We start from the raw sequence: 25,143 nt of genomic DNA, 5'->3' as shown, positions 1-25,143 counted from the left end.
GAGTCACCCCACCCGACGGTCCAAAGTTCTGGTCTAGAAGCTCGGACAAATCTGTCTTCTGTGGGGACAGCAAACGAGACTCCGGTACTGACAACGTATCATTTTATCCTGACCAGTGCCGTCCGATCGACAACGGACCGTTCAGATCGCCCTGCACTATTGGTCCGCGGAACACCGAATAGAAATCCAGCAGCCGTCCAACGGATTCAAACCCGACGGAGTCGGAATTGGGCCATTTCAGGTAGGAGACCGGACCCACGAGAGTTTGGTCCATCCGATCTCCATCCAACGGTGTTATGATGATACAATAAAATGCTCTCTCTCTCTTCCCTCTCGGACCGGCGACAGGGACGCTATTTCCGGAGACTCCTGTTTTCCTCTTCGTCTCGCTTCCCCGACTCCGAGCTGGGGCGGAACGATCGGGGAAGTGATCCCGTGAGAAGGAACACAGATTCGAGGGCGCGGAGGGCCGGAAGGGGATCGGATCTCGGATCTCCGTTCGAGGCCGGCGGGGCTTTCGCGCTGCTTCGTCTCCGGAGGTGTGTCGTTCTACGGATCTCTTTGTTCTGGTTGGGTTGTGGTATTTTGAATGTGAGGGGGAAAAACTCGTTTTTTTTTGGTGTTTTTGATGTGATTTGATGCGAGCATTTGATTTTCTAATGTGATTTAGACTGGGATTAGTGTTTGTTTGAGATCCGAAAAGGTTTGGTTTGATTTCTTTCGATATTGAGCATCAATTGTGGGGTTTTATTTGCTTTTTATTTCTGCCGGAGGTTTTGTTGGACTGATATCTTGGGTTAGAAAAGGAAGGAGAAGGGAATGGGATGCCTAATTTTGGATTTTTTTTTTTGGATTCTGAAAGCTTTTTGATTTCTGTGCTTTAATAGAAGTGGAGTTCACGAGTAGCATCAGCTAATATAGAGTTGATGGTGGGTAATACTTGAATTGGGTTTCCTTCTAAATGATGCTCTGGGGTCGGAAGTTGATCACCCAGGGAATGAAAGAAATATTGGTGGAGGAATATAGAGCGCTGATTTGCTGTACTAAAGATTGGGGTTTATCCAAGTACGTCTGTGAGTTCCATTTGGAGTCTTACTAAAGATCAGCTGTTTAATGTGTGGTCAAAGTGACGCATTCATGGAGTTGTGATTAGCTCTTCAATGGATTGGTGGTGTATCTAATTTTCGAAGACAGTGTATTGATCCTGGAAGGGTTTCCATGTTATCTGGTTGATATAAAGAATGGCATCATGTAGAAGAAATATGTCTACAGTGCAGCGAGATGGAGCTGTGCAAAATGGGGAAGCTTGTGTTGATAGCTCTCCCTTACCCAAGTTGTCTCATTCTCCAGCGTACTTGGCTTTGAGAGGGTTTCTGAATTCATTGGTGAACTCGATGAGTTTTCTCATGGCGTCGAATAGGATTCAGGCTGCTTTTGCCGGTATGCTGGCACGAAGGTCTTCTCGGCCTGTGGAGAGGTCAAAGTCGAAGGGATTACACTGGAAGCGAGTCTCCTTCCATATCTTTGTCTTTTTCATGATAGGGGTTTTCCTTGGTTTCACCCCATTTCTCTCTGTTGATATCTCCAGGAATTTTGTGTCCAAACATCGGGCCTTCTCCTTTGAGGAGGATTCAGCAGCTGAAACTGGTGCTCACCAGGAAATTGATTCAGTAAGGGAAAAAATTCAATTGATTGATAAACCACAGAATGCCGTGGCAAAATGGACTGTGAAAAATGAGTCTCTCGATGCCACATCTGCTGTACCTCCTGTGCCAGATACAGACTCAGTGCCTCAAAAGCTTTTGATAATTGTGACTCCAACATATGTTCGGCCATTTCAAGCATATTATCTAAATCAACTGGCTCAAACATTAAGGAATGTACCACCCCCTCTACTATGGATAGTTGTTGAGAAGTCCATGCAGTCCGCTGAAACAGCAAAGATCTTGAGGGGTACTGGGGTCGTGTACAGACATCTTGTGTGCGAGCACAATGCCACCAACATAAAAGATAGTGGTGTTCACCAGAGAAATGTTGCACTGGCTCACATTGAGAAGCACCATCTTGATGGCATAGTATACTTTGCAGATGATGATAGAATCTATTCAATTGGCCTCTTTGACCAAATGCGTCAAATCAGGTATTTGCTTCCTTATGACCTTAATTGCTTGTTATTCTAGACAGTCCGGTGTCAGGGGAACTTATAAGTTTATTTTACTATTTATTTTCTCAACACAAGTCATTTAACTAGTTACGATAATTAAATTTTCATTTGAACCATGATAATAAACCTTCTTTCATTCCATCAATATTTATGGTTAAGATAATGCAATTTTTAAGATCCTAAACCCCTGATGTCAACTTTGTATGACATTTGCTTTAACCCTTTTCACATGTTTCATCTGAATAATTAAATTATCCTTGGTAAACATACCTGTGTGCATTGGGAACTAAGCAGATTGCTTCTGTTAGGGGGTTAAAGATCGTTAACTATTTTACTTTTGTGGCATTGGATAAGCTTGGGACTTGTCCAATGCTTTCAAAACTTCTTTAACTAACTTTTTTTAAAAAAAAATATCTTATTACTTCGTTTTGAATATTGGATATGCTTGGGACTTGTCCAATGCTTTCAAAACTTCTTTGATTACTTACTTTTTTAAAAAAAATTATCTTATTACTTCATTTTGAATATCTTTTAACTGTAAGTTCCAAGTTTTTTGGTGGATTGATGCACTTTTCTCGGTTATGTTCATCAAGACCCTCCTTAGGTTCAGGAAGAGAATTGCACAAAAATCACCTTGGAATCAATTATTGCTGTTTATAACTTATAGTAATGTGAATTCGGTATACATCAAATTCAGTCTAAACATTAATTACTGCTGAATTATGATATGAAAATGGGCTATAATGTTGCCTTTTTTGTGCATAACAGATGAGTTGACATATGGATCCAAAATAACAAATCACAAATTTTTGAAAGGCAATCCTGCAATTCTGCTACTTTCTTGTTTCTACTATTTAATTTATCATGCACATAATAATGAACAACAAGGAAGCTGATTTGGTTTATGGAAAAAGGGTGTGCTTATCCTGCATTTGTTTGTGGAATGTCTTCCTAATCTTTATCTTAGGTGATATGCTGCCAAGCCATTTAGGTTTTGGCAAGCAATTAACATTCTTCTGTGCTTCAGGGAGAAGATATCTTTATAAAGCATCTTCTTATCAAAATATCCATTCCTTATTTTCTTAGTAAAGTGGTTCAAGTCTTTAATCAATTCTGAGACTTCTTCTTTTAGTCCTCCTGCCAAAACATAACCATGGTGAATTGGTTTCATGACCAGGAAACACTTCCTAATTTAGAAAGTTAAGTCACTCTGATGGGAAGGGCGCGATGCATCATAATTTTTTAAACATTACTCAAGAAATTTTTTAAAGAATTGTAAAGGTTCTTCAGAGATAACTGGAAAATGTAGAGACTGCTACATGAATGTTGGAGGAGCAGAACAACACAATTGCCAAGCATTCCACTAAGCATTGGATAAATACTGTTGATCTTACTGATGACAGATGATTATGGAAACCTGAAATTATAAAGTTGGTGGTGTGAAAAAAATTTGATTATCTGGATTATGTTCTGTTTTGTGTTTTGATTTGTGATACGATAGTGTAGAATTGTGCTTTGAACCATAGGGAAGTGGATCAATTTGAAGATATCCCTGTGCCTACACTGAAAGTGCTAAGTTAAAGTGGTTGGGAATGTTCCTCTTCAAAAGAACCTTTAGGACGTGGCGGTGGAGAAATATGCATGCGCTCTTTCATGATTTAGTGAGGATTATTTACTGTACAATTTGGAGAAGATGATCTAAATAATTAGTACACCAGAAGGTTTTAGTTCAAAGCAATCAACTTGTTTTTCATATATAAAATAGACTTCCTTATCATCTTTTTATCTGTGTTTTAAAAATAGCAGTGTCTTGTGAAGGTTAGACCTCTTTTGTTGGCTCTCTATAATATAAAAAAGCCAATTTGCAGCAGCCCTTAATCCCACTTTTTTTTTCCCCCTCTAAATGTGGGGGAGTGGGAAACAACAAATAACTTCCTTGTTCTTTATGAGGCGGCCAGACACATTAGATCTGGCTGTTGCTTTGCAGGTGGGGGATAGAATACCTAATGTGTTCTTGGATGTCATGATGCCTGTTGGCACAATCATGATGATAAAATTTCTGAACCATATTTTGTGAGAAATCCTATGATAAAGTAAAGAAAGTAAATCAGCATTTAACAGTGGACATAATTCCTGAATGAATCCAAAGCAGCTTAATTCTTTTGTTCTTGAAATATATGAGAGGCAAATCCTTTTGCTTTAGTTGTCATTTTGGTTGGTGGTTATAACAGTTCTTTGCTGTAATGATAGGGTGATAAACTAATGGTTGAGGTGGAAAGAATCTGAAGGACATCTAAAACCTGAAACCTGGATTGGTAGTTCAGCCAAAAAGAAAAGAAACTTGGCAGCTCTTGATATGAAGAGCATATTTGTGGATGAGGTTTTTGAGAGGATTCAGGGCAATACTGTGATTGTGGTCATGCAATATCTTGGAGAGGCCTTCTTGTTGCATCTATTAAAAGAAAAATTTAGACACTGAAGTTTATCCAGCTGGTTGTTTTTCCTTCCTCTTTTGTCATGGAAAAAATACAATCCACACTATACAAAGGGGTGGATAAGATTCTTGGAAGTATTAAAAGACTGCTCTTCTTTTTTACTTTTCTTTGTAACAAGATATCCTATAGAGATAGGATCTTTTGCTGTACACTAGTGACAGCTACTGTCGTGGAGCTTTTCTTCCATGTTGATGCTCCTCTCCCTTGTTCAGGTGGTTCATAATTTGATGCTAGCCAGCTTTAAATATGTCACGCTCCCTGATTGGAGGTTAGATAGGAGAGACTAAGGGTGAGGCACCCCTCATGTTCATTGAACCTGTGGAAAGGAAATTTTTTTCAAGTCCAAGGCTCTTGCTTGTAAGAATGAATTCACTTGTAGCTGTGGCTAATTTTCTTGTTATTAACGCTTGAAGGAAAATATAGGATAATTGTTGATTGGAAATGGGTAGAAAGCCACCGTTGATGCTCATACGTGTCCTTCAATGCATAAAAAGGTTTGTTCTCGAGTTGAACTTCTAGAAGCTTATTGGACAAAATGCCAATACGTTGAGGTGGCATTTAGCGACCCAAATAGGATCACTGAGGTGATCTTAGATCACTAGTGATCCTTATTCCGGGGTAATCCGATCCTCGATGATTTAAGATCACCTCGTTTGGTATGCTATGTTCCATTGATTAAAGATTCGTAGGTATCCACGACTAACTTATTTGGTATTCTATCGGAATTCAAAATCACTCACCATATAATACTAAAATTATCCCAGATATATTCCATAAAATAATATTTATTAATCATATAAAATATATTATGATAAAATATCAATATATTTATTTTTTTATATTAATTATTAATATATTTCATAAAAATATATCTATTAGTCCAATAAATTATTAATTCTATAAAGATATATTAATTGGTATTATAGAATTAATATTTTTATTTATACTTATAGAATATTATTTTTTAATACTAATAATTACTTGATTAAGAAAATAAGGAAAATAGAAGTAATATATTAAATACTTTTATTTTCTAAATATAAAGTGCAATAATATATTTCTACTATAATTTAAAATTATCATTGAATAATAATATGACAATAATATGATTAATAATATATTATAAATATAATTTATAATATCAATATAATATCATATCATATATAATACTGATATAATATATTAACGGTATATTGATATACTAATTTTTTCACTGAACTGAAGGACATTTTTGTCCTCAACTTTTAGCCCAAGATCACTGCCCTGAGATGATCTTGGATTCTTAACCTCATGGGGCATTCCATCATTGGGTTGGATGGTGATTTGAGGGGTGAGGATGATCTGAGATTACTGCCATGTAGGATCACCGTGATGTAACCAAACGTAGTGATGCCATCACCTCCACTCACATCATCTTGATCTTAGGATGTCACCCCATACCAAACGCCCCCTGAATGATTTCTTCTAGTTTCTTTTATGCTGATATGTTATCTTGGCAAAATATGGTATCTCAGCAAATCCAGAAATTACTCTTAACTATTACAAAATGCAGGAATTTTAATATTTTTAGTCTAAGAAAGTGGAGCATCTTCCCCTTTTTTTTGGGGGGGAGAAAAAACCTTGTCAATTCGAATCAATAATATATTCCTGTCTGACATGATTGTTTTGAACTTGGTCAAAGGAACATCATGTTTGTGATATTTTGAATATGATTAATACTTTGGTACTGCCAGTGTAGAGTTGATATTATTTACCCTGCTTCTTGGAAAAGAGAGGATAAACTGTTTTTAATTAGCCCCTAATAGGAGCAGACTGCTGGGAAGTTTTCCTTAAATCGACAATTAGTAGATTTCACAAAGCTTATTGGGGACTTTGTTTGCTTTGAGTTGTAGGCGTTTTGGAACGTGGCCTGTTGCAATGCTTGGTGAAAGTAAAAATAAAGTGTTATTAGAAGGTCCTGTTTGCAATGGCAGTGAGGTAATTGGATGGCACACAGATCAGAGGACCAGGATATCTCGAAGATTTCATGTTGACATGGCTGGTTTTGCATTTAACAGTACCATACTCTGGGATCCTAAGAGATGGAACCGCCCCACTCTTGAGCCTATTAGGCAACGTGCTAAAATAAAAGGTTTTCAGGTTTGTTCACTTTCTCATGGATATCATATGCATTGCAGTTATGGTTCTTATACTTTTTATATTGTGGAGTGACTGCTGAGGCATTTGTGTGTTAATGATGAAAGAAATACTGGTGCAAAATTTTGTAGTCAATGCTTTTTTTTTTTGGTGGTGGTTGGGGGGGGGGGGGAGGGGTATGGGTTGGGGTTGGGGGGAGAACTTGCCTGTTCCATAGGGATGAAGAATGTGTCGTCTTTCTTAGAGGACATGACTTACCAGAAAGGACCCTGTTATCTGTAACTTTATGTGGTCGATCATTTAGACATGTTTAATGATGTAACATATAATTTCAGGAGACCACATTCATTGAGCAGCTGGTTGAGGATGAAAGCCAAATGGAAGGTTTAGCAAACTGCTCCGAGATTATGGTTTGGCATCTCCATTTAGAAGCTCCTGAACTTATCTATCCAAGGGGCTGGATGATGCAGAAGAACTTAGAAGTTGTTGCACCTCTAACATGATAGCTGGCCATGCGAAGTCATCTCATTGTATGTATTCCCTGACAGGACTTTTGGCTGGATGTTAATGGGCTTCTCGTTAGTTACAACTAAATAACCCTGCTCTCTGCATTATGAATTTCATCTCATACAAATTGCTTTGCGATGTACAACTGGAACCCTTTTCAAGATGTTTATAAACTACACATGATTCACCTTATTTCTCATGTTACACTTTCGTGTGGCAGGGTCTGATTAAAAATGGTTCCTTATCCTGTTCGTATCACCTCGAACTGCCTAGACTGCTGCCTGGAATGTCTGCTCTGATTTATCTCCTATGATGGGCAGAGGCACAGGCTTCCTGATGCAAATGGTGTTTGTCGTATTCTTTATTTCAGGCTTTTTGTCCTGGTTTCTTTATCCAGACCAGACAGACCTTGTACAGTTATTTGTTTTTCTTTTGTTGTTGTTGTGTTTGAGATGCTTCGCAAATGCGAAAAATTGCATCCATCGGTACTGTTGGGAATGAAAACAAGCACCTCTGTAACATGCAAAAATTTCTATTTAACTGCCATGAATCAGAATTAAATTGACCATCAATTTTGCTTCATTTCTGTTAATTGTTTTCCATAATTGCAGACTGTGGCAGCATAATCTCATGTTTTGCTAATGGGTATGCCAATCCACAGTTGAGGTGGATCCTTATATTGATCGTTATTTTGTTTGGCGCATTCTGTTTGCGATCAGGAATTTTGATGTAACGAGGTTCTTAGCATCTCTATTGGATGCAAAGTATCTGGATACCATGTGTGCTGTTTATTACTCAAGCTATATATTCCTCCCTCATTTTCAGAAGGACCTGCCTAGTGGTCTTGCACATATGTTGCCATACGTTAGAGAGAGAGAAAAACAATTGCTATAAAAATATTTAATTCGAAGGATCATATGGTTTCAAAATTTATCCCCTTGTGTTGGTCTACTTAGTATTGGAGGAGCTACTATTTTAGTTAGGTGAAGTGCCACATATTTATCAGCAAATTTAGTTCAAATATTCTAGATCAACAGCAGTGTGGTGCAAAATATTTTTCTTCATTTCTTGTTGCACGCTTTTGCTTAATCGGTATATGTATTGCTAATGCTCAAGGCATGACTTTACTTGCGAAGGCATCATTCAATCATAAAATATTTGGCAGAATAAAGCATGCAGTATTTGATTTAAAATTAGTAATCTCGCCACCATTCATTTGTTTGTATGGTATCGCCCCTTACTACCTGAAAAAAATATTTAGGCTTGATGTTTGTTGGAGCTGACTCTTTTCTAATCCGAAAAAAAAAAGTAGGGGAGACGTAGAAAAATCGAGGATTAATCTTTTCTAATCTAAGAAAAACAAAAGAACTAGCGATCTCAAGTTGCATTAGTAACTTGACTCTTTTGGGATGATGGTACTGGGATTATCATATCAGATTCAAAGGCATTCTTCATACTATCTAACAGCATGGAGCAGCCACTACCTTGAATACAATGGCTGGTTTTTCAATCCCTTTAAACTAAGCAACCACAGTCCTTTATTGCTAGGATCCGCTTCCGCAGGTTTGGGATCCTGCTGTCGACGAATAACATAATTTTCCATAAATTAGATATTTAAGTAGTCCAAGTGGTACTAGTATTTAAAAGGTGGTTATCTGAGAAAAGTTATTAACACCTTACACCTCTGTCTTTTTATGGATTAAGCCCACAAGTTCTATTTTATTTATGTGGTTTTCACTTTTCACAATGAGCTGAAAGTTTTACATCTAGTCCCTCTACGTATTAATAAAAGATATAGGGGTTAAATGAAAAATGATTTTGGATTTCCTGTCCCCTGCTTTTACAAAGAAGCCCATATCATACAAAATTACTTTCTCTCTCTTTTTGCACTTCAAACCTCCACTGAGATATCTACGTTGTCGGGACTTGGGCACGAACAACTTACAACCCTGTTCTTTTAATAGATTAATACTACAAATAATGTATAACCATGTAGGGTTTTACGTTTGAAACACCTCATATTTTTTTTAATGCAATGTAGCCCTCATTTAGACTATAAAGAGTTTAATATAGCCCATTTGATAAAACTTTTGGATGAGTAGAAAGTATTTTCTAACCCTCCAAAAACATTTTTGGATGATATATTGATGTGTAGCAAAAAATCTGAGAGTTGTTTTGGCGATGCTAGAAGCCTGAAAAGGCCTACTTGAAAAAAAGCTCTAGTTGGAGCTTCTCCTCAAATCTACTTTCTAGCCAATGTCAAAACTACTCTCTAGCTAAATTCAGAAAGTTGTTTTGGTTTTAATAAAACTTTATGATGACCAAAATACCTACCAACAAAACTCATAATTATATATTATCTTATATCATACTTTATCACAATATATTATTATACTATAAATATAATATAATATAATAAATAAATTAATGATATATTATGTTATATTATACTATATTATTATATTATAATAGTATAATATATTATCTTATTGTAGTAATACATAACTATAAAATAATATATTCTTATATTATATTATAAGCATAATATCACATATTATTACCATCATAATATTATATTATTATTATAATAATAGCGATATTATGATAATATAATATATTATTATAATAATATTATAATGTACTATCAATAATATAACAAGACAATATATTAGTATTACATTTTATTATATTCTATTATATGATTATATTATAATAATATTATATTACTATTAATATATAATAATATTTAATAATATCATATATTTATAATTATAATATAATATAACCTATTATATTATCATCTATAATTATAATATTTTATATTATATTACAATATTATTATATTATATTACATATTATATTATATATTTAATTATATCCCTATTATTATATTATATTATAGTAATATTGTACTATTAATAATATATTACTATATCATATCATATTATATTATTCAATATTATATTACACTATATTATAAAAATATTATACAAAATAATATATTATAATAATATTAAAAAAGTATAATAATAATAATATTTTAATATGTAATTTTATATTGTATTATATGCTACTGTGCAATATTTTTTATTATCATTTTACTATAAAAAAATTCTTTTCATTTTAATTGCAAAATATATATTAAAGTTTTATAATATTTTAAAAATATAATTACCAAATAACAAATAATTTTTATAAAAATTTTACATTCAAAAGATATATTTCTTGAAAACTCTACGTCTAAAAGTAATTAAAAGCTCCCAGACAAAAGGCGTTATTCTCCGCAAGAAAACTCTTTACTCACCGGCGAATATTTTTTTCTCCAAGGAAACTTCGGGATTTACATTTTGTTAAGCCTTCTTGCTTGGTTATCCCTCTGACCTCTCCACCGGCGAACGAAACGGAACCCTAGCCTCGGCCCTCCTCTCTCCCCTTCTCCTTCCCCAAGAAGAGCACCTCAAAACCCTAACCCTAGCCGGCTAACCCTAATCGTGATCGTAGGAGAGAGGAAAAAAGAAATCAAAGAAAGATGCCGAATTTGGAATGCCGGATGTACGAGGCCAGGTACCCGGAGGTGGACATGGCGGTGATGATCCAGGTGAAGCACATCGCGGACATGGGAGCGTACGTCTCCCTCCTGGAGTACAACAATATCGAGGGCATGATCCTCTTCTCCGAGCTGTCCCGCCGCCGCATCCGCAGCGTCTCCAGCCTCATCAAGGTCGGCCGCCAGGAGCCCGTCATGGTCCTCCGCGTCGACCGCGAAAAGGGCTACATCGACCTCAGTAAGCGCCGCGTCTCCGAGGAGGACATCCACGCCTGCGAGGAGCGCTACAACAAGTCCAAGCTCGTCCACTCCATCATGCGCCACGTCGCCGAGACCATGGACCTCGACCTCGAGGACCTTTACATCCACGTCGGCTGGCCCCTCTACCGCAAGTACGGCCACGCCTTCGAGGTCAGCTTGCTCGTCTCTCCCTCCCTTCTTAAACCCTTGTTATGATAAATCGGACCCGCTCTTCCCCTTCTTTCACCGATGTTTTTATAGAGGAAAAATCGTTTTTTCCGCTCATCTTGGGCGCATTCATGAAATAAAATTCGGATCTTTTTCATCTTCTTCAGGCGTTCAAGGTAATTGTGACGGACCCTGATTCGGTTCTTGATTCCCTTACCCGAGAAGTGAAAGAAGTCGGTCCGGATGGGCAGGAGGTGATTGGCGGTTGCATGAAGTTTTGATCCTTTTGCGTTGATTTTCATGTTCTTTTAGGCTTAATTGGGCAGATTGATTGCAGGTGACTAAGGTGGTGCTGGCGATGACGCCGGAGGTTAAGGATGCTCTGGTCAAGAACATCAGGAGAAGGATGACCCCGCAGCCATTGAAGATACGAGCTGATATTGAGATGAAATGCTTCCAGTTTGATGGGGTTCTTCACATTAAGGTTTCCTTATTGGGATTCTTTTTCTAATGTTTCTTGGGGCCCTTTTTGTCTATTCGGTCTAATTTCTTGCGTTGTTTCTATGATTCTAGACCTGTATGCTTGTTCAATTTCTTTGCAGGAAGCTATGAAGAAAGCAGAAGCTGCAGGCAATGATGACTGTCCGGTGAAGATAAAACTGGTTGCTCCTCCTCTCTATGTTCTCACCACTCAAACTCTTGACAAGGTTGGTGGGAGGCTTTTTCCTTCTTGGCATTGCTGTGTTCCTTGATTTAGTCTTATGTTGCTCACAGATTTTTGGGGTGTTATTTAGGTTGATTTTTTCTTAGAACTTGGATACCATCTACTTCGAGATTTATGGTCCAAAGGGTGAGGAAAACCTGGTGGGAGAACATATCAGATAGTGCTAGAGTAACAAAAATATCACGCAAAAAAGTTATGAAATTAGTATGGAGTCTTCCAAAGTTCCTTTTTCATTAGCAATACTTAATCTGGTACATGTTGTCCATTAGAGAAGCAAAAAGAGAGTCAAGTGTCAGCTGTTACCTTTTGGTCTGGATATTTGTGTCATGGAAGCATTTCTCAGGGACATGTTTTCATGTTGCACTCGTCTTAAATTATTCAGATATACAAGCCAAACAGACTGAAATCTAGTTGCCATCTTTACAATTATCAACAAATTTTGGAATTATTGGGGTCTGGAATAGCCTACAATACTTAATTGTCATGGTCCCTGAGGGCAATTTTTTTAATTGTAAAATTGCCTAGTTTGTTATGAATAAGGGAAGTGTTTATGTACAAGCTACTTGTTTAGTATATTGATCCTTGATGCAAAATACAGGAGGCCTAGTAGGATTGTTGCTTACATGGTCTTGGTTGATTTTAAGGTGAAGCTGTTCTTTCTTGTTTGGAATGTAGGTAGATATGTTACAATAATGTGAATGAGAACTTGTGGATGGGATAGGTTGGGTACCCATATTTTTGTGAATGATTCAATGTGGATGTGTCGCTCATTATTATAAATGCAATCCAACCTTGTTTTGTATCATCCCATGATATTATGCTAATTTAGGTTCTTTCCTTTTCTCACAAAAGGACATTAAGTCTTGGGGTATTTTGTTACTTTGTTGTTATATGTGTCCTTAGACTCGATATGCCTGCATTAATATCCTAAGTTAGGTTGACTTTTAAAACAAAGATACACACCTAATGTCATATACTATAGCAAATTAAGATTTCATGCTCATTGCCGCATCACAGAATCCATGCATCTTTGCGATTCTTGTTATGACCTGAGGTTAGGTTTACAGATATGAGAATTAAATGATTAAAGTTTTAAGGTTTTAAAGAACTGAGTTTTATGCGGATGAATCCATTTGAGGAGTGGTTGCACTTGTTTGTAACATATTTGAGAAACATTATTTGGCTTTAAGGCTAAAAGAGATGGAATAGAGGGTCCTTTGAGTTCCTAATTGTTTGGGAAAATGCCATAATGCACTGATACATTCATAGATTGAATGGGTGGAGTATAAAGGACTATTGGATATAAGTAAAGAATGCAGTAAACAAGAAGTTTGACTTGAGGAGAATCAACATCGAATCTACATTAGATATGCTCTGAGCAACGTCAGGATGAGTTTTAAATTGAATGTGAGCTCAAAAATCCATCTAATCTGATTGACAAGTCACCCAAACAAGCTCTTTTTGGGGTATTACATTTTCTCATGATCATATGGGGACATTGGGGTATATTTTAGACAGTGTCTATATGATAACTGAGATTTTAATGATTTGTGCAGCATTCAGTGGTTAAGAATATGGAATTCAATGCTTCAATTTGATAAATGGGATTTTAGTGATTTGCATAGCATTTAGTGCTTAGGAACATGGAGTTTTAATGCTTCAATTTGATGAAGGGGGTGAAGATAGGAAATAGATGCTTAAGCTCAAACTTTTGAAAACTCAAAAAAGAAGTTCAAAAAAAAAAGAAAAAATAATCAGTAACATTGTTGAATTGTATAAGTTGAATATGAACTGAAACCTATGGTGGATGCAACAGACAAAATATATTAAAGCAAGCTAAAGAAGGATGATACAGCGAGTTTGTGATGTAAATAAATCTATTATTGGCAAAAAAAATCTGAAGTTTGTGATTTCTCTAAGGGTAATGAACAAAGAACCCATGTTTAAAATTCTAGCATGTTAAAAGAGGCTTTAACCTCCAAGAAACCTGATGTGAGCATATCTTTTGCGATACAGAGAAATAGAAATAGACAAAACATGTGGTCAGTAAGTCACCAGTCATCACATGTGGTTCTTACAAGATCTTTTCCTATTTATTTTCAACAATGCAATTGTTCTTGATTTCTAACCTTTGTCAAAGAAATTCTGATGGTCTGATGGGGATATACTCTCTGAAGTTTAACAGAATCCTTATCTTTCTTTAGTTAAAGAGTTACATTTTATATTTCACCTTATCATCATAACAGGTTAAGAGGATGAGTCAAATCTACTCAAATGTTTGTTAATGCCATGTGATGCTTGCTTGCTTTGAATTGATTTAATATTGACGGAGGACAGCATAGTAGCTTGCTTCAGAGGGGGAGAATACTTCATGATGCTTCACCATCTTTAGATGTGATTGTTTTTTTTTTTTTGTTATATCTTCATGAGTTGGCTACGCCTGACATGCTTACTATGTAAGATACAGAGCAAAATTTTTAGCTTTATATTGACTTATTAATCTGTCTTTTACAAACATCAGCATCCTTGGATAATCTTTCTAATGGAGTGATTGTATAAAAAATCTTTTATTTGCTTATTAAAATATGCAATACACTTCCCGATGATTTGTTTGGAAATTTGCAATGGAAATCATCGACAAACTCTTGATGGCTAATATATGTATTTTGAAGATCATTTACAATTTCATTTTGTGGCTATATATTTCTTTAAGTAGGTCAAATTCCCTGTTGTGACATGGTTTGATGACTATTGATAGTACTCTTCCTTGAAAGAAAAAAAGGTGCATAAAATGAGGTAAAACCTCTATCTATTGATGATGTAAGGAAATTTTCAACGGCTTCCATTGAACTAGGGGTTTTTCCGTTGTCCACAAATTTATCTTCTGTTGCCATCTTACCAAGCTGGTTAGGTCACCTACTGGTTATATCAGACTTGGTTTCAGATCCCACCTTCACCAGGGTTTCGGGGTTGAGGTATTTGGGGAAGGCTAACCCCCGTTGTATAGCTCATTGCCTAGGTTCTCTTTTACCGAAAAGGGGAAGAAACAAAATTTTCAGAAATGCTAATAATATCATACATCATTTCCATTCTGCCCCGATAGCAAGAAAAATAGAATGAATGGAATCCTAGACCAATTAAAGAATAGCCGTACATTGGAACTAGCTGTTTACCAACATTGTACCAAGTGATTGCAACAGCATTTTTCATTAGTTGTTGGGCATGCTCCTCAAAAATCCTGATTTTTCAGGTTAGATGGCAAAAATGTTCAAGTTCATAATACTAATAAAGGCTTGGTGAGCTCATCATGTGTATTCATGGCTGGTAAATATATAATAATATAGGTTCCGATAAAGGAAAATGTTTGGATCATCTCAGTTATTATGGAACAAAAATATCTTAGGTTACAGAGAATATGCTTAAAGATTCAAATATTGGGTGATATGAGAACTCACATGACTTGAGCAAGGAGCTTTCCACCAAGCTCATTATCCATGCTCTTAGGAACTGCAATTGTAAATACCTGATTATTGGAGCTTCTTGAAAAGCCCAAAAAGCACATATCTGGATTTGTGGAGAATAACTGAATATTTTAAAGTTTACACTTAAGTTATGATTATACCATGCTTTATTGTTGTTAGATCATGGAAATGTCACTGATCATGGAAATGCCACCAAATTTAGATGGCTCTTACTTTCAAGAACTACATGATTGGAAGGTTTGATTCACCAACAGATTTGATAGTAGTGCTTGGTTCTAATTATGCATGGTTTCAGCTTTCTATTGACCATATAGGCTACAGCTTTCTATTTTAGGGAGGGTTTAAATATGTTTTCTAGTGAGGCCTCAACAAGGTAATGCATTGTCTGATGTTGGTTTGAACAACGTACCAAGAAAGACTAATTCACTAAGGGCTCGGTTGGTTCGTGGGAAAAGAAGGGGGGAAAGTGTGGTCAACGGGAAAGTAATGAGATGCCTCTTGTTTGGTTGGAGTTTTCAAAGAAAAGAGATAGAAAAGTTGTATTCCCATGGGAATATGATTCTCACATTTCATGGGAAAGTCTTTTCCATGAGAAACATGGGAAAGTCTTTTCCATGAGAAACATGGAAAAGTTACTTTTCCATGAGGCGGAAATTACTTTATTTTTATTTTTTTTCAAAAAGGCCCTTCAGCATTAAAGAAGCATTAAAGAGGCATTAAAGACCTAATTTTTATTAAGGGCATAATAGGAATTATACATAACTTTTCCAGGAAAGTGGATGGCCAATTAAACATAAGCACTTTGGAAATTTGTCACTTTCCCATGATCAACCAAACATGCCAAAAATACTTTCCTAGGCATCCTCTTCCTAGGAATTTGTTTCCCAGGAATCATATTCCTAGGAGGAAAAATGCTTCCCGTGAACCAAACGAGCCCTAAGGAATTATGTTTGTAGTTTCTCACTTTGATAAATTTGCTATGCTCAAAATCTGATTCACCTTCAATATGGTTTTGCAATCTCTTGAAAAATGTGATGATGACTTCTCATGATGCCTTTATGGTAGGAATATTAATTTATTTACCTTGATACATATATCCTGCAAATATTGAGAAAAGATATAGGCATAGACCAAATGGGATACTTGGAATTAAATTTGTCATCTTATGGCTTTTGGATAGTTCATTTTATGATAACTGGTAGCCATCACGTACAAATTAGCGGGCTTATAGAAAATTGCATTTGGCTGACATTTTGAGTTGGTTTTCTTGGATACTAATAGTGTCTTATAAAAAACTCATTTGGATGAAAAGCTACTTTTTTTCTCAAAAAGCAATTCTCGCATAGCTAATACTGTAAGACTGTAAATCCCCAGTCCTTAAGCGCTGTGTTGAACACTATAAAGCCAACCCACATCTTTTTTGCTCCCATCCATCTTCATTGAGAAGGCACCAATATCCATCCTAGCACTTGTTATTTCCTCTGTTGTTATCCTGGATAAATTAGTGGCTAACAAAATGGTTATGGTGCACCATCTAGTATTTAAAGGCTTGAAAATTGGGCTCCACCTGCTTCAGCTATGCTTAGTCTTTGACTAAAGCAGAGTTTTGACTACCCCATCATTATTAACAATAACGCATTGGGTCCCCCCCCCTTCCCCTCCTCCTGAAAAAAAGAATAAATAAAAGAACTTAAATCTCTGTTAGCAACGGCTACATCACTATGTTGTTGCTTAGTATGCTAGCCAAAATCCTGCCATTTGACTTGTGCCAGACATAGGTTATGTTGGTGCAGTGGAGATAAAGCATGGAGGGAGAATGCCAGATGGCAGTTATGCACATAAAATATCTACTTAGAGAATTTATAGGATCGTCATTCTGCTACATGAATTAAAATATAGTTTAGCTGAAGGGTTAAATACATAAAGATAAGAGGGACACTGCTGGGAGACGTTGGGCATGTTAGAGTTCCCAGATAATGGGAGATCAGAAATTTTCTTTATTCTATATAGATGATTAACTAAGGCTGATTGCTGAACCAGAGGTGTTAAATGGTTGAACCATCTGGTTCAACAGCTTTGAAAGGCTTTTCCAAAAGTTTGGGTCCTGATCTGACCTGACCTGAGTATGCTAATGGGTGACAGGTTGAACAGGTGGACCCTTTGACTTAAAAAGGTTTTAGAAAATCAGTATGTGAAATAGGTGAACAAATGCAGCTAGTGCAGGGTGTACGTCAGGCTGTCACTCAGACCCCCATGACATCTTGTGTTGCCTTCTACTTAAAGGTTCTGTTATCATTATCCCATGTCTGGCCATCATATACTATCATCATCGCTTTTTTCTTGTTTTGCTCTACCTTTTCACTTGCTGACCCGTACCTGGACTATACCTGACCTAGAGACTTAATGAGTCTAACAATTTTATATCTAACTGGATTCAACCTGACCACTAATTGATAAATGGGTAGGTTATGGATCAAATTTAACTCTGAATATCCTAGTGGATTTGGGTCCAATTGGTGGTACCGGAACACAACACCCTAATAACACCCTTAGGTGTATGTATATTTATGTTTTCAATAATATATTTTTATCAAACAATTCATTGATATATCAAAATTAATTTAACACGTGAGATGATATTTTCGCATTTTATCAGGTTCGTAATATAATTTAATTCAGATTCTTCCAACCGAAACATGGGCGCTTATGTTAAAGGATCCTAAACTACACAAAATGCTCCAAATTTTTTGATGTATGTTTTCTTATTTCACGTCATTTTTCTATTTTTTTCAGTTATGACTTTCTTGATTGAAACTGTAAAACTTTGGTGACAATTGTTGAGATCACTGACATTATCAAAATAGAGACTTGCAATCCTGAAATCCAAGGTTGAAGTTGAGATTGCAGACCTTTGTGCTGTTGCAATCCTCACATCTTTTCCTATTTCCATCTCTTTTGAAACAAATAGATATATTATGTATAATTATACGCACAAGCTTGAAACATACCCATGTGTTTTCTTATTTTTCTCACGATATGTCTTCTGGGCAGGAACAAGGAATAACAATTCTAAATAATGCTATCAAGGCATGCACTGAAAAAATAGACCACCACAAAGGAAAACTTGTAGTGAAGGAGGCACCAAGAGCTGTGAGTCTTACTTTTCTACTAAATATTATCATGTTTGATTGTTTTAGAGTATTACTTTTCTACTAAATATTATCATGTTTGATTGTCTTACTTTTCTCCTCCACATCTTGGTGGATTTTTTCCCCCTTACATACATACATTTGCACCTGTGCATGTGTGTGTGTGTGATTTTTTACCCTTCTCCACATCCCAAGGATATTTCCCCCTTTTATATATATGTATGTATGTATTGTGTGTGTGTTGACACATGTGCGCATGCATGCGTATTGCTAAGATCTGCATATGAATTGTTAATCATATTATATTATCTTTGTGATCATGGCCCAATTCTAGTGACAAACACCATTCCAGTTCCCATGGTGGTATTTGCTAGACTGACCAGTCTTTCATTTTCTCTTCTTCTGCATTCTTGTTCAGGTGAGTGAACGAGATGATAAGCTACTTGCAGAACACATGGCAAAACTACGATCTGCTAATGAGGAAATTGATGGTGATGAAGATACGGAAGAGGAGGAAGACACAGGAATGGGAGATGTGGATTTGGACAAACCAGGTGTTGGTATAACAGAGTAAAATCTGGCAAATGGATTAAGTTTTTATGGATGCATATCATTTACCATGAGTAGATAGTCTGCGATCAGGCCCTTCTCCCATCAAGCAATCTAAAATGGAATGCTGCCTACTGCCTCAGTTTTCTTGGAGAATGCTGTCCTTGGGATATTATGCAGTTTCACAGTTTTGTTATCTGAGATTGTTTGGTGGTGCTAAAGTGATATGAGATGTGCAAGTTAATGACCTTTTGACTGTGTACAATGAGTGTTTTTTTGTTTTATTTTTTTGGTTGTGCGAGTGTGATGAACTGTAAAAAAAACTCTAAATACGCTCTCTCCTTTGGCTTTTGTTACCTGCATTATGCTTTCATGCTTCAAATTGGCTCGTCTTATTTGCTCTGTAAAATGCACAAAAATCATATTGAGAAATACACTTGTTTCTCAAGAAGAGATAGGAAACATCCTCAAAATTATTTGATTTAGATTGTTTACAATTGTATGGAAACATGATACTCTTGACTTTGGTATTCTTTTGTGGCAGGCAATACTCGTGAATTTTTAACTAATGAGAGCTGGACAGAACAAGGACACCAGGAAAGCGCACATCCGTATTGTTCCTGTGAAGCCATAGCATGCACTGTGAATTGCATCGTGGCCAGAGAAAACCAAGGTTAGGACCAAAGAGGCATTTGCCATATATTTGCAGGCGATGAGTCCTGTCTTGATAGGAACCAAATTGGTTGTAAGGGCAGCTGCTGCCGGATACTGAAAGATCAAACAGATTGGATGCTGACCAAACACGTCGCCCTATTTAGGGCAACCTCTGCCTGCCTCCTAAAATGAGCTGTACCGAGAGAGAGGAATAGCCTTTTTCGAGTTCCCCTTGTTATGGCTGCTGGGATTTAATGGAGGATTATTTTTTTTTTTGCTGCATGGATCCCCTGGCTTGAAGTTAACTGACAGGCATAACATGTTCGCACCCAAGACAGCCTCCAGCATATGCATGTATGAGATTCAGGGCTGCAGTCTAAAATTCATATCACCAAGTAGAAACATGCATCTCCAGCCCAAGGAAAAAGGTTCATCTGTTACAGTAGCAAAGACTACAACTCAGTAAGCTGTTAAGTATATATGGGTTTACAAACTGTAAAATTCATATGGTCAATGCTTGATACACCAACTCGGAGTCTATGCAACTTAGCTACGGGAATATCTTGACCTCTCCATCTAGTTTGCAAAATTGCTGGCACCTCCTATGGATTTGCCTTGTGAGGCCCATCTCCCCTCCTGGACAAGCTGATATGCTGAAGAATGGCGCCATTTCCATTATCACAAGCAAGGCAGGAGGAGAAACAATCCCCGTTTCTCCCAACTAACTTGATGAGTTTCCAGGCCAGCGATACTGGAATGGGCATGGATCCTCCACAACCACTTGCATTGGCTTACCAAGATCTTCCACTGCCGCCTGCATTGCCTTCCTGCCACAGCAATGACTCCAAACCTCTGACCAAGCAACTGCATGCGGTGCTCCAAACAGTGGTGGAAGCGGGTGTGGCACAACTAAAAGGAGTGTTTACGACTATTAGAGGTACAGGTTATATGAGATGCGTGCAGAGACGATTGAGGAATCATGCCAAGTGGCTTCAAGTATGCTGATGTTTTCATTTGGCACTGGCATCTATCTTCCATGGAACAACTGCACCAATCTGAGGTGAGGCTTGCCATTTATAGTCTTTTACAATAACACAAGCTCACCATCTAGCAAATTTTTAGACTTGAATGCTCCTATTCTTAACATGTGAGTACTCGGCTGGAATCTCCTGCATCATCCTGAAGATTTGAGAGCAAATCGATTAGTGAATAATTAAGATAGAGCATATCTGTGGCATATAAATTTCTCCATTTCAGATTCAGCTCAAGGATATATACGATATGCTAATTTAATATTCTAGCACAAGTAATGCTAGGGGTCGCCTGTTTCATGCACATGAAACTTGTGTGCCATATGCGATGCAGGGTTCGCGTTAAGTCACGAGAATTGGTGCAATAAATAGGTGGTGGTTGATTATTAAGTTGCCAAAGCAGCATTAATATGCCCAAGGAACTTTTCATGTGCTTGGGAAGTATTTTCCTTTGAATAATGTGCAGCTACTGATAAATTTATGGATTTGCTTGGGTATAGGTCATAATTTGGCAAATTATTTTGATACTGGCCTTGAACGTTTTTGCTTTATTGCTAATGAAATTTAAGGGTTCAAAAATTAAAAGGATATGCTCTATGGGTTGTAATCTGCTGCAGATATAGTAGTATCAATCATATTGATTAAGAATTTAAGATGTTTTTTTGATAACATTACTAGTCAAATTTTTGTGACTGGCTAGAATGGCTTTTTGAAATCAAAATTAACTTTTATCATGCATGAATCAGAAGATTTAGAAATTAATAACTAGGATATGAAGGCATCTCTTCAATATCAACACTTCAGGTACCATTTTTTTTCTCAAACTGTCTTCTTTACTTCATAGCTGCAAAGCTGTTGTTAATGGTTGTACCACATATGTTGCAAATTGATAATTACTGAAGTCACTTTGGATCACTTGCTGAAGTCACTTGGATCACTTCTCCCTAAATTGGCCCATTGGGGCATGTGGGAACTCGTTCAGCTCCACTTCAGGCCAACCAAATGCTGGAAGTAGGTTCCGGTGGGCTGAACTGAGTTTGGATGCCTAGTTACGGGCAAATAAAGAGGCCTGAACTCAAATTCAAATGTATAGTCTAAACTGATAAATAACTGCTCAAGTATATCATTCAGTCGTCCAAGATTAGGTACCGGTTAAAGTTGCAGAGTATGTAAACTATGTGACTTAAATTATCCGTTGCTCATATGTTCATTTTTTGCCAAGGGGACCTCTGGGTCAATCGGTTGGCAGCCTAAGCCATGGTGCTTGTGCCTGGCTTTGAACCTCAAGGTTGGCATTCAAAGAAAAAAGTTATATTTTTGAGTTGTCTTCAATGATTATATTAGGAACTGAAAGTCTCAATTGCTCTATTGAATTTAGGATTGAGGAATTCATCTTTATTCTGAAATATATCATATCTAGACCAAATTTCAGGCTGGACTCTATAAACCTATAATAGGTTTTTAGTTAAATAACTTCCATGAAAAGTATTCCTGCTTCAGTACCAATTTGCAGCTGCCATTTCAATTTCTTGTTTCCAGTCTCTTTTCTTTTATGGGTCATTGGAATATTTTTTGTTCATCAGTGAAGAGGTCAATTAATTCTCAGAAAGTGAGCATTTTAGTTTTACTGATGTGGGTTACTTGATGCACCATTGCACCTTCTATGAAGCCAGGTGCTCATGGAAAATATTATCTGTCCATTGTCATTTGAACATGTGAAACATGGATCTAACTAGGTAAGGTCTGACATAAAATTTTTAACCTAAATGAAATATTCTTTTATTCTGGTATTGATGATTGTGTGTGGACAACAAATATGAACGCTCACATCATGGATGAACATGCTGTAAACTCTGTAGTCTCAAAACCAGTGCAAGGTGGTTTGACATACTGATTTTACCATGAATCTTAGCCCATCATCTTCATGAAGCTCAAACGAATACGATCTCACGGAGTATCTTGGACGGATGGAGGTTGTACGATCTTTTATGTTTTTCAGGAGTATGATGGTTCTTTCAGAGAGATTCTAACATCCACCACCAATTGGAAAATCTCTTCGAGCAGTGTGATTTTGAAAATTCTTTCTATTTCATGGGTAATGGGAATTGGCAATGGATTGCCCTTCAATAATTTATGTTTACCGGCGTTATAAATGGAGGCTGACGTCAAATAAACTATCACCATGGTTGAGTAGAACTTAAAGGAGATTAAACAGATACGTATAATGATCTCCAGAAAAAAAAGCCTCATCCAGCTATGTAATATTATGTTCTGGTAAATCTTGAGAAGTGAAAAGCCAAAAAAAGGTCTTTTTTTTTGGAAGGTAAAAAGCCAGATGCATATGTACTTACATACATGCATATAATTATGAGGGTTTGAGATCTTGGATTAACTTAAGAGCTTCACCACCTATGAAGATGATATTCATGACATTTTCTAATCCTTCAAGTAGGTCTTTAAGGAAGTGTTCTGTTTTATTATTATTTTTAAAAATTTAAAGTTGTTCTTAATTATAAAGGTATTTTTGGTTTGAATTGTTGTTTTCTCTGCAAATTCATCTTACTTTGATTTTACTCAAGAAAATGCCCTAGTGGTCATCTGTAATCCCTCAAAGGCTTCTTCCTTGCTGGCATGTTGCTAATCTTCCAATCTGCCTCGTCTTTTGCCATGGTCACAGCAAGGGATCATTTCACTTGAGATATAGAAAAGGAGTCACTCTGGAGAGGAAAGGGCAGAAGATATTATCCCAGGCAAATATTTGATATGGCTTTGATCGCTGAAGTGTGGGCTCTAACTAATGGGAAAAATTAGCAAATTATTTTCTGAATTCATTGAGATGTATCAGCAATCCAAGCCAATAAGCATGCACATTTGTGCCGTTCCCTAGGAGCAACATTTCGCTGCTATATGTCACCTGTTCCAAAGGATGTTACAAACTTCAGACTACTCTGTAGCTAAATATAAATTAAGTTTCTTTGGCCGTCACATTCCGAAGTAGGCACACAATTTTATGCACCTGTATGATTCTGGCAAAGAATTGCAATGCCGAAGGTCTCTTAACTAAGAATTACCATATAAAGAGGAAATTCTTCTATTCTGCGGACCTTATCATCCATGGCACTCAAAAAGGAGTTGGTTTTAATTGATGTTAGCCATGTTAGATTGAGGGGTTCTATTCCCACAACTCCCCTCATTCTATTGACACGTTCATTTAGTGGCTAACTATTTTCTTGCAATAGTAATAGACTTCTCATGAATTCTTATTACGGATGGAATTGTTCTCATTGCATGCATATTTTTCTTTTCCAAGTCATTCCAGATTGCTTCCTATTCTTTACTTGTGAAGGTGGGAATTAATGCGACTTTAATATCATTCCATACAGCAATCAGATTCTTTTTAATCTTTTAAACATATAGTACATCTCCGCAATGGAATGAGCACTTCACGCTAACGGTGATATTTAGTTAACTAGAATCTGTGCCATGCCCACCAAGAACATCAAGGTATAATTTCCTTTTCTAAGAATGAGCGCAAATTACTCCATAGAGCAATGCCTATCCAATTTTCTTCTTCTTCTTCTCTCTCTCTCTCTCTCTCTCTCTCTCTCTCTCTCTTTCTAAGTTTTTTTTTTTTTGTTTGGGTCTCCCTTTGGCTTTCGATCTAATGATGCCCAACTTGGACCTTCTCCTCCTTGCCCTTCTCCATGGCTCTGTTATCTCCTGCATTTTTGTATTCAGTATCTTCCTTATCTCGGTATGCCTCTTGCTTGCGTCCTCGATGGTTCTTGTCATGATCACATCCATCGACGCTTATGAAACTCTCCATTCGCTTTCATGGCTTATTGATGCCTTCAATGCCAATTTAGAGTTGGGATTGGTGCTTCTTCTCTGCATGGTTATTAGTCGAATCATCGACTCTCTGTTGGCTGTAAGGCCCCGGCTTGAGTCAGTCTATTTATTGGCTCGTCACGGTCTTGATCGTGTCAAGAAACCTACCATGGTGTTGGGTTGGCACCACCTCTGAATGGACGTATTGCAATTGAACCTGGGAAGCTAGGAGCAGGCCATACTTTGACTGAACAAAAAGGAAGGCATTGTCGCAAGCCCAAAACTCAAGAATTAGAGGGATCAGGGAGATTTTTTCGCGTTCGTTGCTGTTGAGTTGATTTTTTTTCTCCTCTTTTCTTTGTTTTGTGGAGATACATGATTGGAAGAACAATGCATTTCAGTAACTGCATCATCAAAAGTAGCAAAATAAAGTGAGTTGGAATAAAATTATTTTAGAAAATTCTAAAGC

General features: G+C 36.8%; 2 protein-coding genes and 1 long non-coding RNA gene across 3 annotated transcripts; all 3 read left to right on the top strand.

Moving 5' to 3' along the window:
* The first annotated feature begins 335 nt into the window (after positions 1–335).
* On the top strand, positions 336–7,874 carry LOC103706841 (putative beta-1,4-xylosyltransferase IRX9H). Its single transcript, XM_008791089.6, has 5 exons — positions 336–539; positions 888–2,140; positions 6,552–6,798; positions 7,131–7,325; positions 7,523–7,874. Exons 2-4 carry the CDS (start codon positions 1,242–1,244, stop codon positions 7,296–7,298), a joined length of 1,314 nt encoding a protein of 437 aa, XP_008789311.4. The 5' UTR covers positions 336–539; positions 888–1,241; the 3' UTR covers positions 7,299–7,325; positions 7,523–7,874.
* A 2,676-nt stretch (positions 7,875–10,550) lies between these two features.
* LOC103706842 (eukaryotic translation initiation factor 2 subunit alpha homolog) lies at positions 10,551–19,634 on the top strand. The gene is made up of 6 exons (XM_008791091.6): positions 10,551–11,260; positions 11,425–11,511; positions 11,595–11,741; positions 11,860–11,964; positions 18,515–18,613; positions 19,031–19,634. Exons 1-6 carry the CDS (start codon positions 10,832–10,834, stop codon positions 19,184–19,186), a joined length of 1,023 nt encoding a protein of 340 aa, XP_008789313.1. The 5' UTR covers positions 10,551–10,831; the 3' UTR covers positions 19,187–19,634.
* Positions 19,635–19,705: 71 nt separating this feature from the next.
* LOC120110454 (uncharacterized) lies at positions 19,706–23,831 on the top strand. The gene is made up of 2 exons (XR_015970834.1): positions 19,706–20,875; positions 23,524–23,831. It is a non-coding gene; the product is annotated as an uncharacterized LOC120110454 (long non-coding RNA).
* The last annotated feature ends 1,312 nt before the right edge of the window (positions 23,832–25,143 follow it).

The sequence above is a fragment of the Phoenix dactylifera genome, chromosome 1 (assembly GCF_051530095.1).
Source record: "Phoenix dactylifera cultivar Ajwa chromosome 1, Ajwa_hap1_PhDact_Kaust_v1.1, whole genome shotgun sequence".
Lineage (NCBI taxonomy): Eukaryota > Viridiplantae > Streptophyta > Magnoliopsida > Arecales > Arecaceae > Phoenix > Phoenix dactylifera.
This window is presented reverse-complemented; position numbering and strand designations above follow the sequence as displayed.